The 25086-nt window shown below is 38.1% G+C and overlaps 1 protein-coding gene across 1 annotated transcript in view; it reads right to left on the bottom strand.

Annotated features, from left to right (window-relative positions):
* The window catches only part of LNPEP (leucyl and cystinyl aminopeptidase), an 84471-nt gene that overhangs the window by 19648 nt on the left and 39737 nt on the right, over window positions 1-25086 (bottom strand). Inside the window, exons 3-11 of the mRNA XM_026498574.4 lie at window positions 24573-24711; window positions 23124-23255; window positions 13221-13341; window positions 12383-12537; window positions 10446-10559; window positions 8648-8782; window positions 3585-3716; window positions 1043-1203; window positions 718-806 (exon numbers count right to left, since the gene is read on the bottom strand). Of these exons, the coding sequence (XP_026354359.2) occupies window positions 718-806; window positions 1043-1203; window positions 3585-3716; window positions 8648-8782; window positions 10446-10559; window positions 12383-12537; window positions 13221-13341; window positions 23124-23255; window positions 24573-24711 (1178 nt within the window). The remainder of the gene's footprint in view (window positions 1-717; window positions 807-1042; window positions 1204-3584; window positions 3717-8647; window positions 8783-10445; window positions 10560-12382; window positions 12538-13220; window positions 13342-23123; window positions 23256-24572; window positions 24712-25086) is intronic.

Raw genomic sequence — 25086 nt, 5'->3', positions numbered from 1 at the left:
AGCATCACTAATGGTTCCCGCAGGACCTGAGATCTTCATGATCTTTCAGGAGGTAAACTGAGAGGGGCATGGTGTGGCATTCACAGCGGTGTTTGACAAATGGTCAGAAACGACATTTTACTTTTGTTTTTTATAGACTCCTACGGGTACAACAACATATACGGTCTTCACATTTTCTTATCCCCCTCTTTGCAATCATAATTTCTTGCCCCACTTTCTTATTAACAAAAAATGTATACTATGTTCATAGGACACTTTGTGATGATGATTTAACTAAATTTACATCACGATCAACCTTTGTTATGCATAAGAATCACCTAAGGTGCTTGTTGAAATGCAGCCGCCCAAGCTCGAGCTGGAGAGCAGATAGCAGGCGTTACTTTAAGAGACAGCTCTGCTTCTGCTACTTTATACCTGGTAACATAAAATATTTATCCAGGATATAAAAACACAGCGTCTGCTATTTTCTACCAAGGCTGCTAGCACATTTAGCTCAACTTTTTATACCTTATTTCTCATGAACAAGAAAGACGAACTTCATACGTGCTATATGGACCAATCTCTCTTCAGTCATAGCTTGTCTAGGTGACTCATAAAACCAGATCAGAGAGTATACACTTTGGAAAGTATGCTCTCCTTCCTGCTACTAGGTCAGAGTTTTAAAAAAAATATGCTGTTGCAAATTTCTTATCAGAAAAGAGTTAATTAGAGTCAAACCTGATTTCTTGTCCAGTAAAAACACCAATGGATATTTTGAGTAATTTCTTCCCTCAGTGACGTAGGATAGTGGAATATGCCAGAGATAGCTGTAAAAAGAAAATATTGGAAGATTATTACTCTTCCCAGTACTTCAGTCAGTTACACATAATTCGTTGTATCTTTTTGTTGTTGTTGTTCTTCTTCTTCGTTTTGGCAGGCAGGAGAAATTTTTCAAGCTATTCCCAGAAAAAGATAATCTTTTTAGGTTTCATAGGAACTTGTGATTATAAATACTTTAACCCAAGGGTGCAAAAGAGACGAGGAAGAGAAAGCCAGAATGTACCTTGCGTCTGAAGGCTGAATTTCAGGCTTCATATTTAAAAAGTATCTTTCTTGCTGTACATGAAGTTCCCTTCCTTTTCTTTGAACAGTCACTAAAGGAAATCCTTTTTGCAGAGTCCAGGTTTTCATCATCTTCTTTACATCTAGCGTTTTGTTTGTGATCTACAAAAAAAGAATTAATTATTTTTGCTTAAAAATGAACAGCTTAAAAACCTTACAGTCTGTGCTCTCCCTGTCTGCCCACCACATTCTGTGAACACTGCTGGTTCTGTTAATACAGACCGGAAGTCGGAACGAGGACTTAACTTTACATACACTTCTAATCTAAGTGAACGAGCAGCAGCTGAAAGGAAGGTCACCTGGAACAGAGCTAAGCGATAACTAGAGAAAGTGAGAGAAACCTTGTGTTGAGAAAGAATTACATTGAGTGTTTGTCCAAATCTCGAAGTAGGGACAAGCACTCTTTCAGCTCACAATACCACCATTTAGAAGGTATGAAACATGACCAATATTACAGTAAGAAGCACAACTACTTTCTCCTGTGAGTCAGCCTGTGTCCCGGTCTCTCTTTATTCCCCAGACCCTCTGCTTTCCGTACATGTTAGCATCCCTCTTGGGAAGAGCTAATACTGTGGGAGAGCCAGAAAGCAGCGGCAGAGTAAGATGTCAATAGGCCGGGTACCTTGACGTGAAGTTTCTCCAGAGAACAACAGTTACCTCTTTCCACAGTCACAGACGCTGTCTCCCAGAAACTGCATCAATATATCTACAAAATCTAGAATCCAGTATCAGAGGTTCACAAACCCTCTAAAGCCCACCATCCCTACGACACTGGTATCAATGATTAAGAAGAAATTCTGGAACAACTATCTCTTTAAAGCTGGTGAGTTAACCTTCTGATTCCAACCATTTTTCTAGGTTGCATATGAATTTGAACTGCAAGCACCTAAAATTGTTAAGCACCTTAAGTGTTTGGTAACTATATCATTCCATGATGGCTGGCCTCACCTCAGCCTCCATATGCCCATTTATTTAAAGCAGAAAGGCTGGATCAAATCTACCCAAATTCATTGCAATATTAATATTACATTTCTCATGGTTCTGATCTATTCATTTCTAGACAAGGGATTGGGAAGAAAACAAACGTTGCCGAAGGCACTTTTGGGCCTTTGAACCAGGATGGAAATGAAAGGCCAGTGCAATAATTTGATGTGGATGCTGGAAGACCTGAGGATAACGTGAGGGACGAAGCTGGGATAGGAAAGCGCTATGAGGTAAGAGCTGAGGTCAGTCAGAAAGGCAGAAATAGATCGTAAAGGTCAGGAGACAACGCAACGAGTAGAGAGTAAATAATGTGGCTTTCAGTTGAATGTTACCATATGATGAGAGAAAAACCAGTGATTTGGAAGCAATTCTTAAGTAATAAGGACTAATCCATCTTCTCAAAGAGAACTCGGAGAGCAGAGAAGGTGTATCTTCCGGGCACAGGGTTAACAGCTAGAAAACTTAAGGTTTCAGATAGACAGGGAAATAGAAAGAGTATACATAAAAGACTCAGAGTAGAAGTTTTCTTTTTCTTTTTTTTAACTTATTTACTTATTTGAGAGAGAGAGAGAGCACCCAGAAGGGAGGGGCAGGGGGAGAGAGTCTTCAGCAGACTCTGCGCTGAGTGTGGAGCCTGACACGGGGCTCAATCTCACGATCCTGGGATCACGACCCTGAGCCGAAACCAAGAGTCAGACGCTTCACCGACTGTGCCACCCAGGTGCCCCCAGAGGAGGAGCTCTTCGTCCAGGGCCCTGAAACTTTGAAACTTTGTGTATATATGTGGCTTTTCTGGGGAATATGTCCAGAATTTTCATCAAAGTTTCAAATATGTCTGTGATCTTCCAAAACATTAAGAACCATTGATCTGGATCAGGGTAACAACAAACTAAAAGGCTCAGAAGGGTTATGCAGTTAGCATACATGCACGATGCAGGTTGGGTTCACGCACTGCTCTGAAGCCTAACTCGAACCTAACTGCTTATTAGAACATTTGCAGGCACAACAAAATCCAAACAGCAAAACGATCCAAGGGCAATATGCAGCCCATGGCAGCCAGCTTGTGATATATCGTCTTTCAGGATGGACTTGTAGGAACAGGACCACAAAAGACAGGAGAATTCATAGGGCAGAGTGTAGGGAAAAAGTCATGAATCAGAAGTAGATAAAGATGTAAAAGCACAAGAAAAGGAAAATAGATTTTTGAAAAAATCAAATAATGAAAATATAGTAACATATATTAATTCAGGACGGGCAACTTTCCTACAAAGTAGGAATCAAGACTAAGGCATAGAACAAAAATGGTTATACAAAGCCACACACGATAATCTCAACACTTAAAAGACAAGTACTTCCATTTCTTGACCTTTAATTCTGTGCTCCATCCCCCTCTCTCTCAAATAACTATCCTTGGTACCATAGCTTAGTTATATACTTGATAAAAATATAAATAGAAGAACTCTTCTCTAAGAACTAAATAAAATATTCAGGTCACTTACCTCATTAAAACTATCCCACAGATCATCACTTTGAGTGGATGCATAGCTATGACTATGCAGGTAAAAAACAACAGCATGTTGGAATATATCTTCACTGAGGTAAGTTTTCAGCATCAACAAGAGGGAAGCTCCCTATTTAAAAAAAAAAAAAAGTGAGAAAAGGGGGGAAATAACAGACTACAATAGGTTTAGAGAATTGAGAACCTAAAATTCGAAATGTAATTATTCTAAGTATATTCTTACATATAGAGAACCCAGTTATAATACACAGTTATTTACTGTTCTATTACCAGATGTGAATTGTGTTCAAATTGTCTGAAAAATTATTTTAAGGGATTTGACAAAAAAATAATGGGAGCGGGTTCCCACATGCACTAATTCCACTATAAGCCATTTTATGTGGTCTATCAGTTCCTGTCTCAGTGTGATGATAAAAAGCTAAGTGTTTATGAATACATCTTGAATAGAAAAGCATGCCACATTTTCTGTGGAATCCCCATCCCTCTCCCAGTGCTCAAAATACCAGCCACACTCATGGGTTCACTGCTGGAGATAATCAACAGAGCTCAGCTCCAAAAGCCTCTCCACTCAGGAGTACATTCATTTCCAGTTTTACTGTATCGTGTTGCTAAAATAACCAAGATCTCGCTTCTTCCTGCAGAATCACTTCGGCTATGTTTGGCACTAATGAACGTATAGGGCAGGAAGCGTACAGTAATAATTCGGAACCTGACATGCAACTGGTAAGGCACTTCGGCGACGCTAGACCATTGCTGAAGCACATGTCATCACTTCCAAAAAACATCTTTGTGAAGCCTTCCCTGATTCGAGACAGAAATCGTTCTCCATCTTCAAGAGCAATTTATATCACTTCCTGCATCTGGTACAGATATATATTCAATACATATATTTAAATATACATTTAAATATGTATTTATAGATATAGAGATATATTTATTTCCTCTTCTAGACTGTATGCTAGTTGAGGGAAAATCCACAAAGCTCAATTCCAGTGACTAAAACAGCACCTAGTAACAGAAGGAACTCGAATAGTCTTTGAATTTCACTTCTGGTAAAACGTAGCAGGATTAAGCCATCAAGATGATCGGACGCAGACGACTGAACTCAATACCGAGTACTCCCTTTTTTCTATATTGCGCTTCATGATGTTACTTGTTCTACCAATTTAAGTACTCATTCCTGTTCCCAACAGACCCCTTTCGCCCCTGCATCGCCAACTTTCCCTCACTACTGTTATATTCCCATTAACAAAACGATGCAACGTTCCTCATTTTAAACAAATAAGATGTCCTTTCTTTCTTTAACCCCATGCCTCTTCCAATTATCACCCTATTTCTTTTTTCTTTTTTTTTTTTTTAATAATGATTTTTTATTATATTATGTTAGTCACCATACAGTACATCCCCAGTTTTCGATGTAAGGCTCGATGATTCATTAGTTGTGTATAACACCCAGTGCACCATGCAATATGTGCCCTCCTTACTACTCATCACCGGTCCATCCCATTCCCCCACCCCCCTCCCCTCTGTAGCCCTCAGTTTGTTTCTCATAGTCCATAGTCTCTCATGTTTCATTCCCCCTTCTGATTACCCCCCCTTTCTTTATCCCTTTCTTCCCCTACTGATCATTCTAGTTCTTATGTTCCATAGATGAGAGAAATCATATGATAGTTGTCTTTCTCTGCTTGACTTATTTCACTAAGCATTATCTCCTCCAGTGCCGTCCATGTTGTAGCAAATGTTGAGAACTCATTCTTTCTGATTGCTGAGTAATATTCCATTGTATATATGGACCACAACTTCTTAATCCAGTCATCTGTTGAAGGGCATCTCGGCTCCTTCCACGATTTAGCTATTGTGGACATTGCTGCTATGAACATTGGGGTGCATATGGCCCTTCTCTTCACTACGTCTGTATCTTTGGGGTAAACACCCAGTAGTGCAATGGCTGGATCATAGGGTAGCTCAATTTTTAACTTTTTAAGGGACCTCCACACGGTTTTCCAGAGTGGCTGTACCAACTTGCATTCCCACCAACAATGTAGGAGGGATCCCCTTTCTCCACATCCTCTCCAACAATTGTTGTTTCTTGCCTTGTCTATTTTTGCCATTCTAACTGGCGTAAGGTGATATCTCAGTGTGGTTTTGATTTGAATTTCCTTGATGGCTAATGATTTTGAACATTTTTTCATGTGTCTGTTAGCCATTTGTATGTCTTCCTTGGAAAAGTGTCTGTTCATATCTTCTGCCCATTTTTTGATTTGTTTATTTGTTTCTCGTGTATTGAGTTTGAGAAGTTCTTTGTAGATCTTGGATACCAGTCCTTTATCTGTAGTGTCATTTGCAAATATCTTCTCCCATTCTGTGGGCTGCCTCTTAGTTTTTCTGACTGTTTCCTTGGCTGTGCAGAAACTTTTAATCTTGATGAAGTCCCATAAATTCATTTTGTCTTTTGTTTCTCTTGCCTTTGGGGATGTATCATGAAAAAGGTTGCTTTGGCCAATGTCGTAGAGGTTGCTGCCTATGTTCTCCTCTAGAATTTTGATGGATTCCTGTCTCACATCGAGGTCTTTCATCCATTTGGAGTTTATTTTTGTGTATGGTGTGAGATAGTATCACCCTATTTCTTATTCCCCCTTTGTAGTAAACTCTTCGCAAGAGCGTCTGCATCTGCCATCTCCATCTGCTCTCTTACCACTTTCCCTAGAGCCATCATCCAACCGTCACTCCACTGGAAGTGTTTTTATCAAGGTCACTGGGGAACTTCATGGTGTCAAAGCAATGGCAATCCCCACACTCATCTTATCAACCTGCTAGCAGCATTTGATATGACTGATCACCCACTCCCCCTTTAGAGTCTTTCTGCACTTGGCCTTGGGACACCCCTTTTGATTCTCCCCCTATTCACTGGCCATCGTTCTCAGTCTCCTGCTGGATCCCGTCTCCATGGAACCACCTCATTTTGGTGGCCCCTGGCATTTACATTTTAGACCTTTTTTCATTTCTTTCGAAGTTTACTTCCTAGTTGATCTCAACAGACAACCTACATCAGAATTAGGCTTGGAGACTAAAAACCCAGAAAGAATATGTCTGTCAAACACATTTCCCTAGTGACGCTTCCTTCTTCTTGCATACATTATTGGTAAATTACCCCGTGTCCTACTTTTCCCAGTTATGTGGGATATTTGCTAGAATATCCTGAAATAAGTAGTTATCATACTGACAGGAGTTAGATATGCTGTGGAGACCACATGATCAGAAGACACTGAATTTGGGGTTTAGGGGGTGGGGTTAGAGGATGACAGAGCTCTGTCAAAACAAATCCCGAAGTAACAGTTCTGTAGAAGAACAGAACCACAAGTTTAAACATTTTATCAACAGATCCAATACAGACTTTAAAAATCACAGCAGCAGCTCTGATCGGAATATATTCAATACAGCTAATTAAACTCCTGATTCCTTATTTGTTAACAGTACTACCATTTTCCATGCCAGTCGGGTATTAACCTGAAAAAATGGCTCCCTCTTTGCTTACCTGCCTTACCCTGTCACTAAACCCTTCCAGAACTTCCCTCCACCCAGTGTTCTTGCACTCATCATTTTCCTCCCACTTTCACTACCACTCCCAATTCCACACTTAGACCACATCATGCTTGGACTTTAGCAGCAACTTCCTGACTTTAGGTCTCCCTCCACACTTAAATCTACTTTGTAAGCTGGAACAAATTAGTTTTCCTAAACAGTAACTTTAATCAAGGAATTCCTCTGTTTGAAAAATCTTCTAAAGCTTCCCATTGCTTACAGAACAAAGTCCAGATTCCTGATGGCATTCAGAACCTTCTACAACTGCCCCAACCTACCTTTCTCATCTTTCCCCTTCTCCACATATGACTTCCACCGCAGTCAAACATTTACTCCCTAAACAAAAATGTCTTGCCCATTAGTATTCCTGACTTTTTCTTTGTAGAGCTCACTGCCCCATTCCAGCTCTACTCAATGCTTCCCATTCCTATCTGTATTCTTTTTATTATTTAATTCCCTTCAATTTCCATTTTCCTCCAAAAAAGTTCTCTTTATAACCCTAGATTAAAAAAAAAAGGCTATACCGTTCATTCCACACATAGCATCTCTTACTGCTTCACAAGTACCATCTAAACTTTGAGTTTCTTGATGATACGGACTGTATCTCATATGTTTTGTGTATTTTCTCTGTCCAGTGCAGGAATTCATTTATTAATCAATTAATTTGACAGCCAGAGTAAAGAGGCAAATAAGTCTAAACATTCATGACTCTCACCACAACGGTGAGTAGTACTGTTCTTCTGTTCTCTGACCTATGGTGATCCTTTTTTTTGTTGTTGTTAAGATTTTATTTATTCATCTGAGAGACAGCAAGTGAGCTCATGAGCGGGAATTGGGGGAGGAGATGCAGAGGGAGAAGCAAACTCCCCACTGAGCAGGGAGCCCAAATCAGCGCTCAGCTCCAGGACTCGAAGATCGTGACCTAAGCCCAAGGCAGACACTCAACCATCTGAGCCACCCGGGCGCCCCTGACCTGTGGTGATCCTAATCAGGTTTCTAGTTTTCTGTTTCTGCTTCACTCCCAAACCTGGAGTTTGTGTTTCTGATCCTGCAATACAATTTTCAGTTCTTACAATCTCTCTTTGTTTACGTATTTTGGCAACTGTGACTTTGCAACATGCCTCAATTCTCAGTAACACAGCTAAGGGCTTGCTTAGAACACTCCATGGACATATTCTACCTGTAGATCTGGAGACTGAACCAACTTTAAAAGATACATTGTTGTATAATCTGATTAACCGCCCAGAATGCCAGTCAGAGAACTTAAATGAGAATAGAGAAGTAAAGAAAAGCCCAGAAAAGTTAAAACCAAGATTTAAATAGAAGCAAACATCTTAAAGTTTAAAAGATTATGTGAAAGTAATCTTAAAATAATCTTTAAAGTAATCTAAATCTTGCAGCTTGCTCACATATTAAATTAATTTGAAACCCACCCCAGGTACTTGGTTTGCAGAGCAGTACCTTAAAATAGGAAAGAGAATCAAACATTTCTTCAATCTGTTCTGAAGACGCAACAGATGATGATGATATTGGATGAGATGAATTCAAGGAATCTTTCTTCATGGTTTTAAATCGAGCATCTAAGAAATCTTCATACTAACGGAAACATCAAACAGATTAGGAAATCATGAAAAGTATCAAAGGCAAAGGCAAGTATAGTAATTATTTATATGAATTAGACTAATTACTGTTTTAGGTCATTATAAAAAAATCTTCACTAAACTTCAGAAAATAAGCTTTTGAAAACATAGGAGTAGAGCAACTTTCATTCAGATTCCTTAAATTTAAAGATAAAATTATAACCTCCTAGCCACATGAAAAACATTGCTTCTTGAAGTACAGCATGAGGATAAATTAAGAATCTATTACTAAAACAACCAAATGTCCCAAATCCAGATAGAAAAATCAAAGTAGGGGCGCCTGGGTGGCACAGCGGTTAAGCGTCTGCCTTCGGCTCAGGGCGTGATCCCGGCGTTCTGGGATCGAGCCCCACATCAGGCTCCTCCGCTACGAGCCTGCTTCTTCCTCTCCCACTCCCCCTGCTTGTGTTCCCTCTCTCGCTGGCTGTCTCTATCTCTGTCAAATAAATAAATAAAATCTTAAAAAAAAAAAAAAAGTGCTGGTGCTTAAAAAAAAAGAAAAATCAAAGTAAATATTCTAAAATGGTTAGTATATATTTTTAAAATAACATCTGAAAATAAAATAAAAAATAAAAACGGGTCCTTAAGCCGACTTCTCATATATGGTCCAGGTTTCTATTAAGGTAATATACATTTCCCTTAACTGAGGTTCATTCGAAATTAAATATAACACTTAAATAGAATTCGTTGATAGCTCAGCAGACGAGCTCCCCTAGAATATACATTAGAAGGTTTTAAACATTCTGGGCACCACCAAGTGGTGAAACTGTGTATCTCATTGTTTAATTTAGTAACATAGATTTAGAACACTCTGCTTAGTATTCTAGCTAAAAATGAGTTCCTTCTACCCACCTGAAGTTTCTGAAGAGGCCTTACACAAAAATTTTAAATTAAAAGCTTTTAAGAGTATCCCTATTTTGAAGCAGTCTTGGACCATAATATCCAGGAAGTTTAATACAAAGTCACAGAATTTAGGGTTGAATGGGATCTTTATTTATACTCTCCCACCTAATGCTTCGATTATTTGGCAATACCTATCGTACCACGGCCTGGTGTGTTCAAATATCTCTAAGGATAGGAAACATCTCCAGAGTCTAATAACACAGTTATCATTATTACACTGTCTATGACAGAATGATGTCCCAAGTCTTTGAAAAGGGCACAAAATATGGTTTGTATCTTAACAGGGCAAATTATTTGTCTGTATCAATCTATGTATCTCTGTTACAAGAATGATCACAGTGATAAGAGAGAGATAGCATTGCTACAAAATGTCTTAATTTTTTTTCTCTCTTTATACAAAGGATAAAAAGTTTTGTTTTGCAAAAAAGTCTTTTCAACTTTATCTAAATTCCTTCAAGGAGAAGGGCCACATCTATTAAAAATAAAACATAGCAAAGTGATTTAAAATGTTCATCTAAATAAAGTATAAAATAATTTCACATAATTTCAGCTTTCAATGAAACATATCAATAAATAAAAGCTTAATTTTCACTGTCAAATCTCAAGAGTTAGAAGACATCAGTAACAAGGATACATTTTATTGTATCTTTCTAGAAACACTTTCATTTCTCCAAATGGCAAATACGATAGTGCGTGTAACAAACAAGTGTACTTACACTGGAGAGCTCTTTGAATATTTTTTCCAAAGAGAAATACTCCATGAAAGTAGCAAACCCTTCATTTAGCCACAGATCATTCCACCACTCCATTGTGACCAGATTACCAAACCACTGTGGGGGGGGGGGGGGGGCAAAAAAAAAACTACTAACCAACACAATATTTACACTCTTAAAAATGTTCTAATAATTGAATTGTCAGATTAATCACCTATACCCACATTCTAATTACTTAAAAATACAGTTATTATTTAAAACAAACTATGTTCAAAGTAAAGACTTACAAGAAAATGTGTCTACATTTACTCTAAAATGAAAATAAAAATTTTAACATTTTACCTTGTCGAATGGGAAAACAAGCAAGAAACACAATTAGCATATTTATCAAATTAACACACACACTGTTTACTAGGTTAATAAAAACCAGTTTCTAGCCACTTCACTGAAAGTGTTATTTCCTAGGTAATGAAATTCTTCTACCTTCTAATACCAAGTTAGTAAGATTATTTCCATTCTATCTACAACCACCCACAACAACTAAGAAATAAACTGGTGTGTGACAGATTTCCCTACGGAGCCTGTGCTTCGTGTTTGTCCTCAGTCACCTGAGCTGAGGACGGTATTTACATGATTCAAAGCAGAATTCAAGTAACGTTCCTTCGTTCCTTCGGATAGTTGGCATGCATATCAAAAAAGGAAATCAGAAAGATCTTTAAATGTCTTCTTCTACGATATAACAATAAGAAGGAAAACAATGATAGGAGACTCTCCTAAAAAAAAAAAATTATCTCAAAGATCCCTGAAATGGAGAGTGGTAGGTAACAGCATATGCAATTCAGCGTGGCCTGGGGCTCATCTCGAACTAGCAGCAAAACAATGTTATTAGGTATTGAAACAAAACACTTTTGAGAATTACAATAACATGCTTTCCAAAGATAATCTCTTTAAACCTGTTTCAGAGGAATATGATTTCTAAGTCTTAAAGTAGAAGTAACAGAGAAGTGGTGATGGGTGGCCCCAGGCATCACAGACCTAGAGGACATCCTCTAAAGGGCAACTTGGCTACACGCCCAAAACCATAACTGTCAATAAGTATGTGCTTCCGATGTCAGCCTGTTATGAAGTGTTCACAAGGGCTCTAGAGTTGCGCACATATGGTGTTTGAGACGGGGGGCAAACTGCCCAGAGCATGTGCCACTCTTCTTCCACGTCCCCTTTCCATCATAACACCCCCAAACTATACCCAACACTGCTAAGCACCTCAGCAAGGGACAAAAGAAAGACGAGGCACTGGGGAAGAAAACAGGATGTTCACATACCCACATAATTTTCTTTCTTTTTCTCCTTGTCATACAAAGAGTACTCTCCCTCTTCCAAATTAACAAAGAACACAGTTCGAGCAGAAGAAAACATAAATCTAGTCCTGACAACTACAGTCCAAGAGCTGTGAGAACAGAGTGAAATTTAGGGAAAGGGTTTTTCCACCACAAAGCTATACTGAGCAGTTGGCATCTGTCAGGGGTGAAATAGCTCTCTATTTCTTAGAGGGCAAGAAAGGAGACACAGACCTTGAGTAGACAGTGGCTCTTCAAGCCCAGTGCTGCCAATTAATAAATGTGTGATTTAGGTTAAGTCATTTACTTAAACTGAGTCTCAGTTTCCACATCAGTAAAATGGGATTATCACCTGCCTCAGAGCGGTTATTAAAAGTAAATGAGATAATGGATATGCAAATGCTTTATAAACGGTAAAAGCCTATACAAACATTAGAGAGCATTTTCATTTGAAAATCAACTTTGTGTTAGAAAACACCATTTTTTATGAAAGAAGGCAATACTACAATAAAAAGCTAAATTTCTTATTAGTGTCTAATTCTACTCTAAAACTCTAGGACATAAAATAGAAGTATGAACTATAATATCCTTGGCTACTGATACCTGATGCGATAGCTCGTGAGCAATGATTTTAGTAACCAGCTTTCTGTCTGCCACTGAAGAAGTAGTATTGTCATACAGAAGTGTTTCTTCTCGGAAGGTGAGCAAGCCCCAATTTTCCATTGCTCCTGCTTCAAAGTCAGGAATAGCCACCAAATCTGGACATAAGAAGAAAGAAGTGATCAACTTTCCTTCATCTAAGGCACTCCTTAACGAAAACTACTTTACCCATTGGTTTATCACTAGGAATCAAGAGGCGGTGAGGTCATTTTATACTCAGCAAAAGGAACCCCACTCTAGTGTTGTATATTCCCCACCTATCAGTCAGTTGAGAAAGGGACCTGAACCATCCTTATAGAGTCACCGTTCCTCTGTCACTTAGCAAAGGAAGAGAAACCTAATTCCTTCACAAAGAATCAACTTTCTAGAGCAAGGAGGATACAGTGCGGATCCAACATTCTTCTATCTAGCTCCAAGTTAAACAGCTCTGAAATGCTCTCGCTTTCCTGAGCTACCAATACTCCGTTTTTGTTATTTGAATCAGGAATTTCTTAGGAGGTTAGAATTAGTCAAACTCCAGACTAAGCCCTAAGCAAATTCCCACTTACACAGCACCTGTATAAGCCCCTGTAACAGCCTCATAAACTTCTAAATATTTTAAGCTCCACATTCAGATGCTTTTACGGAATCTGAATAATCTTAACAAATACAACTTTTAAAGATTTAAGTGTTTCTTAGCTTTCTTTTAAAACAACTTTGACAAAAGTTTTCTAAAAAACATTTGCAAAATCAATCTAGGTTATAATGGTAATGAAAATCGGAGGCACTGTTTGATTCTTACCCAATTTCTTAAGCGGGTATTGAATTTCAAAGTAGTTTTGATAGAATTCAAGAAGCTTCACAGTTGTTTCCAAGGCGTGATGAACTTGACCAATCTTTTCTGGTACAGCGTATATAGAAACCTAAAAGAAAACATATACATATATATGATATAAAGACAGGTACAACCAAAATGGCATGATATTCAGGTGAATACTGTGAGGCATATGTGAGAACTGCAAAGAATTTTATGAGATTTTACAGGACAGAAATGCTTGCTTCTAATTCTTTTAGCCCCTGGAGAATTTAGCAAGTCACTTCCACACATACCACAATGTTCAAACACTTACTGATTTTTTTTTTTTAACAGAACATCCCAAATAAACTATTTTGGGTCATATTATAGCAACACACAAGCATTTGCCTATTAACTTTATGATACTTGTCTTCTCCATTACCTAAAGTTGCCCTTCCTTACCTATGAGCTATCAAGACTGAACTATTTGAAGGACAAAACAAATTTTCATCTTTTTAGCACCTATTACAGTACCTGGCTTCCGAGAGGCACCCAATACAGAGGAGTCACATAAAGGAGTTACCTCTAAAGCAAACATACAAGGCAGAAATTGCACATTCGTTGAAATTACCCTGGAAAAACCTATCACAGACCAATGCATGCTCTTTCATTAAGATTGGCGCAGCTTGGTTTTCTTCCAGCCTTGGGATAGCTTACTTTTTTCCCAGTTGTTGGTGTGTTTACATGGATCACGTTATATAAGAAATAATCATACCAAACAGAATCCAACGCTCAATAAGTGGCACCCAGTAATTAAAACCAACCAAGGGGATGATAAATTCATATCTCCATTGCCCACTGCCTTCAGGATACTTGCTCACTAAGGGGTGGGGGGGAGGCAGATCCGATTGCCCACACCATTTAAATTGCTATTCTTTCTTTTTCTGACTAAGTGTGTAAGTTAAACACGTAAGCTATGACTAACTATAAACATCTTATTCAATAAGTATCAAAAGGCAAATTTTAAGCAATTATGTTAAAAGCAATGGGTTTTAAAAAGCATTATTTGTTTTCCAGTTGACTGAAAAAAACAAAAGCCCTCTATACTCACCTGGGAATGTGAGATATGGCCAAGACATAGCAGAAAATAAAAAGTTAAAAAAATCTCAACTGGTGGGAAATGGAGACTCACTGAATAATTCATCACTTGGACAAAATGCACTGGTGAACTCTAACTCTAATTTAATTATCTCATTAAAGGACTAAGAAACTGTTGACAATTTCTAAAAGGCCAAACGTTCAGTCATGGTTGTCCTTACGTGGGCTTTAGTCTATAGTTAATCACAAAAACATGAACGTAAAAAAATGGCATAAAATGTAAAGCAAAAACATTTTTGTAAGTAAACAAAGACCAGCTCTCTGCTAGTTGTGTGACCTTGAGCAGGTTGGTTAACCTCACTCTCCTTATCGGTAAAAAGGTGATAAAAGTAACTCCTACCCTCACTGGGCTGCTGGGAAGATTAAATGGGCTAATAACATACATAGAACTCAGACTAGTGCATGACACGATGTAAGTGTTCAATAAATGGTAATTATTACCCTTATTGAAAATACAGTCCCGACAGAAATGGGGTAAAATATGTGTGAGTAGAGCATTTGTGCCAACAGTTACTGGAAAAATAACCTATCTAGGACTGGAGTTAGTCAGTTAAAACTATGCTGCTTTCTAAAGGAACTATGAAAGAAATTTAATCTCCCACCTCATGTGGCCAAGTGTACTTCACCAGCCTAGAACTCTACCATCTGCAGCCCTTGGTAAGGAGCTGTGACCACAGTTTATTGAATGCAGTCACCACCCGCCAAAGAGCGTATAAGCTCATTCCATTGATGTGTGTACTTCCTGCATCTTTCCCCTGTGAAGTCAATGTTAGTGGGGGGTGGAGGGGTGAGAAGCCTGACATATTCTTTTACAATCTCTAACTTCCATCGTAAATGACTATACCAAGATCACTAGGAATTTGAGACAAATCTTCATTATCTCTGCCTATTCTTTCCAGAAACACATAGTTTATATTATAGTCAACACATGAGCCTCAAAGACACTATCCCAATGGAAATACCACCCATATCCCCCAGATTCCTCCTCCAACATCCTGCCACACACACCATTTGGCCACTCCTATCCACATGTGTGAAAGCACCCTTTCTTGCAGGAAAAGTAAAGGAGGAAAAAGAAGTTCACATGAAACTGAAATCTGACCAAGGGATCCACTTGCAATCGATACAATCAATGCAATCACTGCAATCAATGCAATGTAATCCACTGCAATACAATGATTAGGAAAAAGGTAGTTTGGTATTTTCTCTTCCCTTCTACTTCTTTTTTTTTTTTCCTCCTTAAAAGAAGATGTGCTATGAGTTCTCACTAGAGATAAATCATTGGTCATTATAATTATTATCAAGTTTGTTTTAAGAGCAACAGAAGCAGTAAGAAACAGAACAAACTAATTCAACATCAACAAAAAAAGTCTTGCCCAGTATTCCGGGCTTGATAAGAACACTAAACACTGTCAAATGGAAGTCAACTAGCACTCAGACCTTAAGACTTATGACTTAAAACATGGTGTCCACATCTGACTAGCCACCCTGCATTCTGATTCTACAAATTAGACCTGTCTGTGGTAAAAACAAAATCAGGCAATGGCAAAGACAAAACAGTGTATTTCAAAACTGGCCTAGAGGTGTAAAGAACGCTGAACAACAGATAGAAATGATCAAAAACAAATGTTCCTCTTTCTTTACAACTTTGTCAATGTAGTAATCTTTATCACTAAAGAGGGCATGTTCAATAACTGATCATTTCAGTTGTTTGGTTACGACTGACATTAGTAAGTAAAGCCCTACTGCCTTATTCCTGAATCTTGTGAAACAGGCCTAATGTCAAATACTACGAAATAATCCAGCCAAAAGATTACAACATTTTAGTGTAAGAGAAATCCCTTGCTAGACTTCAAGTCTCATTTCTGGGCACCAAACGTACAGAAGTTCTCTCTGTCATTGGTGTAAGCAGCAGCATATTGTGCTGGACAGTACAATCCTGACTATCCCTTACTACGTGATCTTGGGTCGATTACGCAACCTCTCCGAGACACTGTTTCTTCATCAGCAATACGGGATTTATGCTTCCCTCCCATGTAGTTTATGAAAAGGTATTTAGAAATGAGTGCCTAAGACAGGTGCCAGCGCGCAGTATAGCTCCACGCATGTTAGAGTCTTCCCTCATCCTAATCAAAAGAGAGAAAATTAATGAAACAGTTGTTTATTTGTATAACAATTTTTTTTCAAAACACATTTTGAAACATGTGGTGCTGGGTAGCATTAAAAGTTATGACTTTACAGACATACAAGGAATTTCATAATATGTTTGCATATGGATTAAAAACAAGAGTGCACTTTGTATGTGTGTGTGTATTACTATCTCCCAGGCACTAAATATTTTACAAAAAATGTTACCATTTACTCCTTGAGAGGGCAGGCTAATATAGGCAATACAGTACTAGATTTGTGGAAGGTGAGGTTTAGACAGGATTACAGGGGAATCTTTCCAAGAGCACATTCTAGTAAAGCTGTAGAGGAAGGACTCCAGAGTCCATGTTTAACCATGTTGCTTCATAATACACATAAATTATAAGAAAAAAAAAAAAGCCATCCCAAATTCCTCTCTCTCAATCTCAATCACTCTCTTTCCCTCCTTCTCCATTTACCCTCCATATATATATATATATGAATAAGGTATATATCTGAGCAGTGAATAGTTCAGATTGGCTAGATGAAGAATCCATACTGGAACAATTAGAAATACAGATGATTTGTAAGAGAGCCTTGAATATCAGAATGATGAGCTTGAATGTAATCCTAGAGGCAATAAGAAGGAAAGAGGAAGGGGGGGAGGGACAGAGGGAAGAGAAAAAGCCAAGACTGCATATATTTTGGGATACAATAAAAAGTGCTGGGGGTTTTATATCAAAGACTGTGATAATGACAACAGAGATGCATCTAAAGTGCTATGAAAGATCACAGAGGGAATGATTAACCCCAGCTGGGGCAAGAATGAACTGCTTCAAGGAGAGGATGGTATTCAGCTGGGTCTTCAAGAAGCAAACCTGACTCTCCTAGATTGAGCCTTTTGGATTTTATCCAGGCTGCAACATCTGAATCAAGAGCTAAATCTGTGGTGTGATGCTTGAAGAAAAATTAATTGAATTTTATCAGATTTAAACCAATCTCAATATCCTTTTCAAAGGATTCTGAAAAATTCTTTGGTTTAGACTGACAAAAACTCTTTGAGGCCAAAGGTTTGTAAATCATTTGAGCACCTGGTCACTACATAGTCACCTACCTTTGAACACTGAAACTTTGTGACTAGTTCTCATCCTCTACTGGTGAGCATAATGGCAGACGGTCTTACTGCTGACGAAAAGCCACATGAGCCCCATCTCTGCCCTTACCTCTAAGAGTTATGAGGTAAACATGATAAGCTTTTCTAACAGAATGAGTACATCCTTTTTAATTAGCAAAACCTAAATATAATGTGATTAAAATAAAGCTCTTAATCTAGGAAGGAAAACCAAGTCCAACTGAATGTGTTCAATGGGTAGAAAATATTCCCTGGGGTGATCAAAATACGAAAAAAAAATTTTTTTTAATTATCGTATTTCAATCATGAAGAATAATGATTTTTAGCTTTAAAAAGACCCTTTCTCCTATATTGTCAGTGTGTAAAAATATTAACTAGGTCTCTACTGTGAAATTAAAGCATAAAATCTAAACAAACAATCATTTACAGACAGGCACTAATGACAAAGAAAAGCAGAGGAACCTAATTAGAACAAATAATCAATTTTTACAAATTATAGATACACAAGACCTTTAAACAATCTTACTATTCTAAGGAAACTCAATCCTGAATTGCTTTTTAAAAAAGGAAGATTAAATTAACTTTTATAACCTGGAGTTTATCTTCTAACTACATTTGTACACTACCTCTTAAGTCCGCACGATGTTTTAGGTTTAGTGCAGTCCAATAAAATTTTCTGCATTGATGGGAACGTTCAATATCCATGATGTCCAATACGGTAACCATTAGCCACAAGAACACTAGAAATGTGGCTGAGACTTGAGGAAGTGAATTTTAAACTTAATTTTTTTGCAACTTTACTGATACAATTAACATATACCATTGTGAAAGTTTAAGGTGTGCGATGTGTTGCTTTGATACACTTTTATATCATGAAACAATTATCACGGTACTACTAGCTGACACCTCCATCACCTCACATAGTTACCAATTCTTTTTTGTGATGAGAACTTTTAAGATCTCGTCTCTCAGCAGCTTTCAAGCATATAATGCAGTATTCTTAACTACAACCGTCAGGCTATACATTAGATCCCAAACTTATAACTGGAAGTTTGTACCCTTGGACCAGCATTTTCCTGTTTCCCCCCACCACTCAGACCTTCGCAACCACCATTCTAGTCTCTCAGAGTTCAGCTTTCTCAGATTCCTCATATAAGTGAGATAATATATACAGTTTTGTCTTTTAACTTATGTTATTTATGTCATTTAACATAATGTCCTCCAGGTCCATCCATATTGTTGCAAATGGACAGAGTTCCTTCTTTCTCATGACTAAATAGTAATCCATAGTACGCTTACCACTCCTTTTGTATCCATTCATCTGAAGGCAGATATTTAGGTTGTTTCCATACCTTGGCTGTTGTGAATAATCCTACAATAGACATAGGGCTGTAGATATCTCTTTGAGATCCTGATTACATTTCCTTTGGATATATACCCAGAAGTGGGATTGCTGGATCATATGGTAGTTCTATTTTTAATTTTTTGAGGAACCTCCACACTGCTTTCCATAGTGGCTTTATCAACATTCCACCAACAGTGCACAAGGATTCCCCTTTCCTCCACATCTTCACCAACATTTGCTAACTTTCACCTTTTTAATGGCAGTCATTCTAACGGGTGTGAGGTGGTATCTCATTGAGGTTTTGATTTGCATTTCCCTTGTGATTGGTGATGTTGAGCACCTTTTCATGTACTTGCTGGCCACCTTTATGTCTTCTTTGGAAAAATGTCTGTTCAGTTCCTCTGCCTATTTTTTTTTTTTTTTAAGATTTTATTTTTAAGTACTCTCTACACCCAACATGGGGCTCAAACTCACAACCCCGAGATCAAGAATTGCATGTTCTACTGACTGAGCCAGCCAGGCACCCCTCCTCTACCTATTTCTAAATCAGACTGTTTATGTATATTTTTGCTAATGAGTTGTATAAGTTCCTTACATATTTTGGATATTAATTCCTTATCAGATATGCAACTGACCTCTGTATGCTGATTTATATCCTGCAACTTTACCAAATTTATTGATTAGTTCTAATAGTTTTTTTGGTGAAGGCTTTTGGATTTTCTATACATAAGATCATATCATTTGCAAACAAAAACAATTTCACTTCTTCCTTTCTGATTTGAAAGCCTTCCGTTTCTTTTTTCTTGTCTAAGTGCTCTAGCTAAGATTTCAAGTACTATTTTAAATACAAGTGGTGAGAGTGGGCACCCTTTTCTTGTTCCTGATCTTCAACCTTTCACTGTTGAGTATCATTTTAGCTGTGGGCTTGACATATACAGCCTTTATTATGTTGAGGTATACTCTTCTATACCTAATTTGTTTAGAGTTTTTTATCAGGAAAGGAAGCTTTTTTTGTAGCTATAGAGATAATCACGTGCTATTTATTTCTCATTCTATTAATGTGATGTATCACATTTACTGATTTGCATATGTTGAACCATCTTGTATCCCAGTGATAAATCCCCCTTGGTCATGGTCTATGATCATTTTAATGTGCTATTGAATTCAATTTGCTAACATTTTGTTGAGAACTTTGTGCAGAGACATCTACTGCATCTGTATTCATCAGGGACATTGGCCTATAGTTTTCTTAGATTGTCCTTATCTGGCTTTGATATGAGGGTAATACCAGCCTCATAAAATAAGTCTGGAAGTACTCCCTCCTTTTCAATTTTTTAGAGAGTCTGAGAAGAAACAGCATTAATTCTTCTTTAATGTTTGGTAGAATTCACTGGAGAAACCATCTGATCCTGGACTTTCTTTGTTGGGAGGTTTTTGATTACTGGTTCAATCTCTTCACTCATTCCTGATCTGTTCAGATGTTCTATGTCTTCATGATTCAGTCTTGTTACGTTGTGTTTCTAGGAATTTATCCATTTGTTCTAGATTATCCAATTTGTTGGCCTATAATTGTTCATAGTAGTCTCTCATGTTCCTTTGTATTTCTGTGGTATCAACTGTAATGTCTCTTTCATTTCCGATTTTGACTCTTATTTCTTAGTCTAACTAAAGGTCTGTCATTTTTGTTTATCTTTTGGGAAAAAAAAAAAAAACCCAGCTCTAGTTTCACTGATCTTTTCTAACGTTTCTCTGTTACCTCTTTCATTTATTTGTGCTCTGATCTTTGTTATTTCCTTCCTTCTGCCAAATTTGGGCTTAGTTTGTTCTTTTTCTGTTCCTTGAGGTATAAAGTCAGGTTGTTTATTTGGGATCTTTCTTCTTTCTTAACATACGCATTTATCACTCTAAACACCCCTCTTAGAACTGCTTTTTATGCATTCTATAGGATGCATACACCACCATATTACACTGTTAGAGTATTCTGAATTTGGCTATATACTTACCTTTACCAGTGTGTTGTATATTTTCATATATTTTCATGTTACTATTTAGTGTCCTTTCATTTCAGCTGGAAGCACTCCTTTCAGCACTTTTTAAGGGAGGTCTAGTGGTGAAGGACTCCCTCAGCTTTTGTCTGGGAAAGTCTTTATCTCTCCTTCATTTCTGTAGGAAAACTATGTCATACAAGAGTATCTTGACTGGCAGTTTTTTTCTTTCAGCACTTTGAATCATCTGACTCTCTTCTGGTTGCTAAGGTCTGTGCAGAGAAATCCACTGACAGATCTATCCCTTGTAAGAGACAAGCTTCTTTTCTTTCAGTTCTTTTAAGATTCTCTTTGATTTTTGACAGTTTTATTATAATGTGTCTCTTTAAGCTGTTTGTTTGATAACCTGTGAGTTTGATGAACTTGATTATCCAAATTTCTCCGCACATTTGGATAGCTGTCAGCCATCACTTCTTTGAATGAGCTTTCTGCCCCCTCCTCCCTCTGGTCTCCTTTTGGAACTCCAGTAATTCACAAATTGTTTCTTTGACGGTGTCCTATAAATCACATAGGCTTTCTTCACTCTTTTCTTCCATTTTTTATTTGCTCTCTGTCTGGATAATATCAATTTTCCTTTTTTTTTTTTTAAGGTTTATTTGAGGGGGGGCAGTGCATAAGTGGGGGGGCAGGGGGAGAGAGAGAATCCTCAAGCAGGCTCCCTACTCACGGGGAGCCCATCGTGGGGCTCCCTTCCAGGACCCTGAGATCATGACCTGAGCCAAAATCAAGAGTCGGATGCTTAACCGACTGAGCCACCCAAGTGCCCTTCAACTTTCCTGTCTTCTAACTCACAAATTCTTTCTTCTGCTTGATCCATTTTGCTATAGATGTTCTGTATATTCCCCCCCCACCCCAGCTCATTATATTTTTCAGCCCCAGAATGTTTAGTTCTTTTTTATGATTTCTATGTCTGTTAAAATTCTCATTTTTTTCATGTTTCATTGTTTCTGGATTCCACTGAATTGTCTTTTTGTGTTTTCTTATAACTCATTAAGTTTCCTTAAAAGAGCTATTTCGAATTCTTTACTGGGTAAATCATGGCTCTCCATGTCTTTGGGATCAGTTACTGGAAGATTACTGTGATCCTTTGGAAATGTCATGTTTTCCTGATTTTTCATGTTCCTTGAAGTTTTGCATTACTGTCTTCACATCTGAAGTAGCAGTCACCTCCTCCAGTCTTTACTAACTGCTCTTGCCAATGCATCTAAACTTGTATTTCTTTTTTTATCCAACAGAGTGCTGAACTTTTTGGCTTAGATCTGGACTTTGGGGCACCTGGGTGGCTCAGTTGTTAAGCATCTGCCTTCAGCTCAGGTCATGATCCCAGCGTTCTGGGATCGAGCCCTGAATTGGGCTCCCTACTCAGCAGGAAGCCTGCTTCTCCCTCTCCCATTCCCCCTGCTTGTGTTCCCTCTCTTGCTGCCTCTCTCTCTGTCAAATAAATAAATAAAATCTTTAAAAAAAAAAAAAAAAAAGAAATGTGGACTTCCACAAAGGCTATTTTGTCCAGGTGCTACTGTATAAGAGAGTATTTCTCAGGTGCTTCCACACCATGGCCAAGAGGGCTACAGCTGTTTCACATGCCACTACAGGGTCCACAGCCAGAACCATGGTCTGTATGCCTAGTACCTGATGCATGGGTGGGAAGATTCCTCCCAGGCCCCTTGGCATATGGTGCTGGATTCCACAGCTTCCACAAAGGCATTTTTGTCCATCAACAGATGTCAGTTATTGTTGCTGGGGTGAGAGGACATGAATGAGGGACACCTAATTCAGCCATGATGTTGTCATCTAATCATAGGAAACAAACTGAGGGTTGCTGGAGCAGAGAGGTGGGAGGGATGGGGTAACTGGGTGATGGACATTAAGGAGGGCACATGATGTAACGAGCACTGGGTATTATATAAGACTGATGAATCACAGACCTGTACCCCTGAAACCAACAATACATTATATGTTAATTAATTGAATTTAAATTAAAAATAAATAAAAAATAAATAAAAGCTTATTTTCCTTCATATAGCAGTTACCAGAAATCATTAAAGAATTCCTCTTAACCTCTTATGAAACAGGCTTTCAAGACAATTACTACAACAACATACCAGGGTTCCGTTTACATCCTGACTCAGGTTCTTCATCTCCCCAACAATGAATGCAACAAGGTAAGTGCTCATTTTCACACTCTCAGAAAACTCATCCTGAACAAGTCCATCTTCCATGATGACTGATGAATTCTACAAGCAAAGGGGAAAAGATAACTAGGTAACTATGGGAATAAATGACGGTAACAAACTAAGAAATTGAAAATTCAAATAGGAAACAAGTAGTGAAGATGTTGGCATATTTTAATCTCTCAGCACAAGAGAGCATGACTCTTACTCTCAACAGAGCATGGCCCTTACTCTCAATCTGTTTCGTCGTGCCTCATGATGAAAATACACGGAGTACAGTGAAAATCTTTAAGGAATTTTTACTTTCAAAAAGATCCATTTCAAATAAATGTAACTTAGAAATAGTGAATATCAGTGGTTCTGTTTCTCCCCTTTAAAACACCACCAAAACCCAAATCCTTCCTTATGATGTAGGAGTGCTCCACTCTACTGCTACAAATTCAGAAGAAGGAGCTACAGTTGGGATATCCCTCTGAAAGATCTGAAACAGCTTTTTAAAGTGCCATGTTGAGGACCTTAAGAAGGCTTAGTGGGATCAAAGGTGATAAGTCACCAGAGAAGTATGCAGCAGACACAAGATGAGAGAATGCAGGCAACCTTGCAAGATTTTCTGACTGTGAATTAAGATATGTTTTGGGATATTAGGCAAGTAGGCATCTCACCTCATTAAAGGAAGATTAAAGTGAAGAGTATGGCTAGGAGTGGAGCTGCTGAAGTGATGTCCCTTTTGAAGGACAGATCACATCCTCTCCTACCTACAAAGGTTGACTCCGTAGTCTGTTAGATGTGGCTGCTCCTTTCTGCTAACCACATAGGTTCCACATGGCCACTCACGTGTCAGGAAAAAACCCAAAACCCTAGGTTCTGTTTAGCACAAAAGAAATTCTGCTTGGTTTCATCCCCACTGCCTCCCACATGGAATTTACATCCAAGAAAGAGGTACATGATCTTGTTAGACCTCCACGTTACAATATAGATTTTTCAATAACCAAAAAAACACCAAGGTCAATCATGATTCAACACTATCACGTATCACTATTTAGAATAACATATTCACCACATCTCAGAAAATACCACTGATCTTTAGTACTGGTTCATGTAGTATTATTATTGGTACAACTTTAGTATATAGCACATACTTCACATTTCCTGCCCACACATTCCACATCCAGCAGGTCTTCCACTTTCTTCAACTGCTCTTTGGGCTGACTTCTCAATTAATTCCAACATATATTTTAACTTTTATTTATGTATTTTAAGAAAGAATAAGAAAGTACATGATTTTAATCATTCTCAACAGTATCACAAAGAGGAATTCAAGTATTCATCACAAAGAAAGAGATCTACTCAAAGATTTTACATTAAGGAACAGAACAGTACCTTAGGCATATTTGATAAAGCAGTATATTGCTCATCCCTTATGATCCTGATGATAAATGTGGCTTTAAATCCTGGTTCATCAAAACAAGGAAAAGCAGATCTTGCTGCCAGGGGTTCAAACTGAGTTGCCGCAAAGTACCTAAAACAAACGCAAATTCACCCAACAGTTATTGAGCACCTACTACTGAAGGCATCTTGCCAAGTACTAGGGATACTAAGATAAACCTGGTACAATCCCAGTCATTAAAGGATCGCAATCAACTGGGAGAAGCATAGGTTACATGATGAACAGAAACCTGTCAGACTGCAAACCATGTCATTAATATTGAAAATAAAGCAGTGGAAACAAAGGGTAGGAAACAAATTCTGAGTAGCAGTTGAGATACTGTAAAGAAACTGGTGACAAAATTTGAAGAGAGTCTTAAAAAATGAGGAATATTTGAAAAGGTAGAGAAGGGTAGAAAGTACACCGTAGAAAGAGTGGGAGGCACAAGCAAAGATAGAGCAATGGATA

Source organism: Ursus arctos, unplaced genomic scaffold (assembly GCF_023065955.2).
Source record: "Ursus arctos isolate Adak ecotype North America unplaced genomic scaffold, UrsArc2.0 scaffold_5, whole genome shotgun sequence".
NCBI classification, from domain to species: domain Eukaryota; kingdom Metazoa; phylum Chordata; class Mammalia; order Carnivora; family Ursidae; genus Ursus; species Ursus arctos.
The sequence above is the reverse complement of the archived record's forward strand: the minus strand, read 5'-3'. Positions and strand labels throughout refer to the sequence as shown.